This window comes from Phalaenopsis equestris, unplaced genomic scaffold (assembly GCF_001263595.1).
Source record: "Phalaenopsis equestris unplaced genomic scaffold, ASM126359v1 Scaffold000343, whole genome shotgun sequence".
NCBI classification, from domain to species: Eukaryota; Viridiplantae; Streptophyta; class Magnoliopsida; order Asparagales; family Orchidaceae; genus Phalaenopsis; species Phalaenopsis equestris.
The window spans coordinates 26,208-31,382 of record NW_018164785.1 but is presented as its reverse complement, the minus strand read 5'-3'; the positions used below and the strand labels follow the sequence as shown (position 1 = coordinate 31,382).

Here is a 5,175-nt window from a genome sequence, read left to right as displayed (position 1 = left end):
CAACGTTGGACTGAAGATCGTAGTTGAACAACATTGACCTGTTTATTATAGTTAGATGATGGTGTTCAATGGACTATAGTCACGTGACAGTGGTCAATGATGGTGGTTAAAAGACATTAATCAAGCGAAAATCATGAAGAAATTATACTCAAGCGATATTGGTCGCAAGATCATTGTCTAGAAACGATATTTAGGAGACTATAATCAGACAAAGGAGGTCAAAGACTGTAATCGAGCAATTAAAGTTGTTGGTTGTGATTATTGGCATTACACATCTGATGGAGCTTTAGTGTTCTAGCTCTCTAATTCTAATTCAAGATCTTTGCCCACCTTAATGTGAAGAACTTGGATATAGTTCTCTTTGACACTATTTTAGTAATTTTATCCAAACTACCAAAAACACTCTATCGAACCACCTGTAATAACATTATCTATCATCTTTTAAGTATTTAAGTGCATTATTGACCTTGAGATTGAGTGATATTGAGCTTGTTTGATTCCTCTAATTGAGACACTCATATTGGTTTCTTTTTCGCATTTGTTTATCATTTAACCCTTAATTTTGATAAATTCATAATCAAGCTAGAGCCTTGATTAGACAACAATAACACTAAAAGTTATCTAACCGAGTCCAATTAAAGCTCAAATCAAATATTTGAACTATGTTGGAAACTTAGGGTCATTAATTGAAGGATCAATCGTGCAAATCATTTTGGTTAATGTTTGGCTCGCTAACCACAAGGTCTAGAGTTTAAGGTATAGTATAAACGGGTGTGTATGTGATTTTAATATGTGGAAAAGATATGTGCGATTCAGAGTTCGTTTGATCATTCAACTAATTTCACAAGGTTTATAACTACACTTAAAATACTTGATTTTGACTCATTTGAATCAAATCCCTTTTAATATCATTAGGTTCATTTCGCTAAAATGTTTAGTTCACATATTTGCTGAAATTTGGTTGATCATGAATTTAATCCCTTAAGCTTTCAACTCAAATATTGCATCAAGATTCATGCTTAATTGATTGATTTTGTTGTGTCATGTATGTGTGTGTGTCTATATATATATATATATATAGACAGAAACACACCACATACACAAATTTATACATACTATTTATATTTTGACATGATCTCAAGTTGGCTCTATCAAATTGAAGCCTGCTAAAATTTACTCGAAGAGCAAACCGAGCCAAAAATTGAGCTTCTGTCTGAACTCAAATCGTTAAATTCAAACTAGTTTTGAGCCAAAAACTAATTCAATCTTTGAAAGATTTTGATATTCGAACTAAAATTCTAGCCCTATCTGTGATAGACTTGGGATGTGAGTTTAACTGTAATTAAACATATTAAAACTAAGGACTGCCCTTTTTTGATATATACACTCCATAATTTTTATGCTAATGTGACATCTTCTAAAATTACTGTGGATTTCAGTTTGCAGTATAACTTACAGGAACTAAACCATTACTTTGTTTGCAAGTCAGCTCCTACATTTTCTAACCAGGCTACTACTCCACTGATAGTGGGCCTCTTGAGTGGATTTTCATTAACACACATGCAAGCTATATCCAAAACCTTCAGCATTTGCTTATCAAACCCCTTTCCTTTTAGCTGGAGATCAAAAACCTGATCCTGCTTCCCTTGAGATCTCATTTTTCTCACCCAAACCACAAGTTCTGCAAACTCCTTGGGCTTGAAAAGCTCAACTGGACGCCTTCCAGTGAGAAGCTCTAAAAGCACAACACCGAAGCTGTAGATGTCCCCTCTCAACGTGGCAACCCATGTTTGTCCATACTCTGGGGGAATGTAGCCTAAGGTACCAACTAGCTCGGTCGTCACATGTGTGTTGTATGGAAGGATCAAGCGTGATAAGCCAAAATCTGCAACATGTGCCTCAAAGTGTTCATCAAGAAGAATATTACTGGACTTGATATCTCTATGAACAATATGTGGTTGGCAGATCTCATGGATGTAGCGCAGGCCTTGGCTTGTTCCCTGTGCAATTTTTAGCCTTGTAGGCCAATCTAGCATTAAAGTGCCATTTACCATCTCATGTAGCCAGTAATCTAAGCTGCCATTCTCCATGTATGAATAGATAAGTAGCCATGAGCTTCCATGCATACAGTAACCTTGCAGGGACACCAGGTTTTTGTGTTGGGCCCTGGAAAGAGCGTCTACCTCTGCTCTGAATTCCCTTTCCATGAGGCACATGTCACTGGACAATTTCTTGATTGCGAGCTTGGAGCCATCTGCCACTGTGGCCTTGTAAACCATCCCAAATCCCCCTGAACCAATTATGTTTTCCTGGTCGAAATTATTTGTAGCCTTCAAGATGTCAGACATAGAAAGGTTGTTCTTGGCTGAGTCTACTGGATTTGGCATCATGACCAAGACGGAGTCATCAGATGGAAGGCTGGATAATGAGCTTACAGATGTTGCAATAAATTTTACCTTATTAGTACGAGCATACTTTCTTTTCTGTGCATTTATTATGTACAGTATGGTGAAAGCAGACATGATTAGGATGAAAGCCCCACCAAAACAGATGGCAAATGTCATACCAATGAGGAGTTTTTTGCTCATATGTTTTGTTGGAGAATCATCATTTCCTGAATGGTTGGAGCAATGATTGAGGAGAATTGCTCCACACAGTCTAGGATTTCCTTCATAGCTGGAGAGTGGAAATAAATCAAACTGACCGCCAGATGGTATTGGCCCCTCTAAATTATTGTTGGACACATTGAATGACGCCAGGAAGTGTAGGCTGTTCAGCTTGGAAGGAATCTCTCCATTGAGTTGGTTTGTGGAGAGGTCCAGTTTTTCTAAGTTGGTGAGGTTGCAAATTTCCACTGGGATGTTTCCGGAGAAATTGTTGTGGCTAAGGTCAAGCACATGAAGATTTTTCAGCTGACCAATTTGTGGGAGTATCAAGCCGTGGAGAGTATTGTTTTGAAGATATATTGCTGGCGGAAGCTCTGCCAACTGATTGTACTGCAAACCTGATCCATTAGCAGGTTTGATAAAGACTGGAAACTGTAGAATACCTTGATTTATTCGGGATTCAAATTGATCCATCGTCAATGCATGAAGTCCTGTAAGTTCTGGTGGGATCTCTCCAGAGAGAAGGTTCCCTGATAGATCTAGATAGAAGAGGTAAGGCAAGGAGCCCAACCAGGCGGGAACTGGACCTGTGAGCTGATTTCCTGATAAATCCAGCGCCAAGAGGTTGCTGAGGTTGGATAACCAGAGAGGAACTTGGCCAGTCAGCTGGCAGCCACCCAGACCCAGGACTTGAAGATTCTGAAAGTACCTGCCCGCCCATTCTGTATTTGTAGGTATGGCTTCTCTAACGAAGTTCTTTGAGAGGATTATGGCTGTAAGGTTCTTGCAATCTTTAAGTATCTGGAGCGCAGTTGTGATGTTTCTGAGCCCATCACCAGAAAGTGAAAGGTAGGTTAGGGCTTGCATATTCACCATTGCTGGATCTATCTCTCCTCTCAGCGAATTCTTAGCCAGACGTAGTGCTTTAAGAGATTTCAATGAGAACAAGCTTGTTGGTATATCTCCTGTGAACTCATTATTCCCTAAATCAAGCATGTTAAGATTGGAGAGACCAGAAAAGTTAACTGCAGCCAATTCACCACTGAGATTGTTAAACCTGAGATTCAGAATCTTGAGGTTGGTGCAGCTGGCTAATTCTGGAGGCAGCGCTCCGCTTAGTTGATTCCCATATAAGACAATCTGCTCCAAAGATGTCATCTGACTGATTGAGGCTGGAAGCTTTCCACTTAGCTGATTACAGCTAAGGTCAAAGAATTCCAGATTTACGAGTTTGGTAATAAGTTTGCCATCAATATTCCCCGAGAGTTGGTTGAAAGGTAACGAAAGGCGTTGCATAGAGGTCATATCGAACAAATCCTGCGGAATTGGCCCTGAAAGATTATTGTTGCCTGCTTGAAGTTCTGTCAGCAGCAAACAACTGCCTAATCCTGTGGGAATCTCAAGACTGAATTGGTTGTGAGACAAGTCCATTGATCTGAGAACAGGAGATAGACTACAGATATAGGATGGAAATAAGCCATAAAAGTTGTTATTGCTAACGTTTACTGCAGCAAGAGATTCAGCAAGACTTCCCAGAGAAGGGAAAGGGCCAGTGAAAGAGTTGCTTGACAGGTTAAAAACCTGCAAGGAGAATTTGTTTCCCATAGGTGATATTGATAATTGACCGGAGAGACGGTTGAAGCTGACATCCAAGATGATGAGGCTTGGTGATGACAGAATTTCAGTAGGCAGGTTGCCTGTGAGCCGATTATACGAGACATTTAGCTTAGTGAGATGAGGCAAACCTGCAAGAGAACTGGAGAGGCTTCCTCCAAGGCCTTCGAGTGGTAAAGAAACTTCAGTAACCAATCCGTTTTGATCACATGAGATTCCTTCCCATTCACAACAGTCTTTACTTGTAACCCAAGAGCTGAGACTACTGTTATTGAAGCTAAAGGTAAGTTTTGATTGAAATTGTAGTAGAGAGTCCCTCTCTGATGGCGAGCAGCCATTATGGGGAATAGGAAGTAATAGGAGAATGATAAGGATAAGGTGGGAGAGAAAGAAGACATAGAAGCTGCTCCTCCTGCTGTTTAAGTTCTGCAGATTAGTAACCAAGATCATGATTTGTTATGCAGATAAAGATAATAGTACGAAGAAGGTATCCTCTCCCTCTCCTTCTCTCTTCTTCGGGTGCTTAAGATGGCGTGTAATTGCTGCTTTGTCTCTCCTACCGTTCTTTGTTGAAGGAAAGGAAGAAGGGAGCCATGCGTTGACATATTGAGAAAGGTTGAGGGAGAATGACTACAATATGAACAGAATTAGTAGGATAATGTATTTATTTCGTCAGCAATTGAGGATTTATATTTGTTGATGAACCTACTCATTGAAGAATATCAGAGCAATTATCCTTGTTGATCAAGGCTTCGTAGACTTTTTTTTTTCCTTGTTTTGTGATTTCTGATTTGATTTCTTTTCGTTGTGTGTTGGCAGCTTGAAAGGAGATCGTGAAGTCTGAAAGCGAGAGGAGTTGAGTTGAAGAAGGTGAAGAGGCCTATGCTGGGACGCAACAGCTGGAGGATCAGTTGTGCTAGTCTCTCTCAGGTGAGCGCTCCATGGTAGGTGAAAT

General features: G+C 40.0%; 1 protein-coding gene across 1 annotated transcript; it reads right to left on the bottom strand.

Annotated features, from left to right (window-relative positions):
- Positions 1-1,371: 1,371 nt before the first annotated feature.
- Positions 1,372-4,693, bottom strand: LOC110025938 (tyrosine-sulfated glycopeptide receptor 1). Its single transcript, XM_020726636.1, has one exon. It carries the CDS (start codon positions 4,668-4,670, stop codon positions 1,470-1,472), a length of 3,201 nt encoding a protein of 1,066 aa, XP_020582295.1. The 5' UTR covers positions 4,671-4,693; the 3' UTR covers positions 1,372-1,469.
- Positions 4,694-5,175: the final 482 nt, after the last annotated feature.

Excerpts from the sequence above, each read along its gene's own strand:
- LOC110025938 (XM_020726636.1), bottom strand. The coding sequence starts at position 4,670 with ATGATCTTGGTTACTAATCTGCAGAACTTAAACAGCAGGAGGAGCAGC.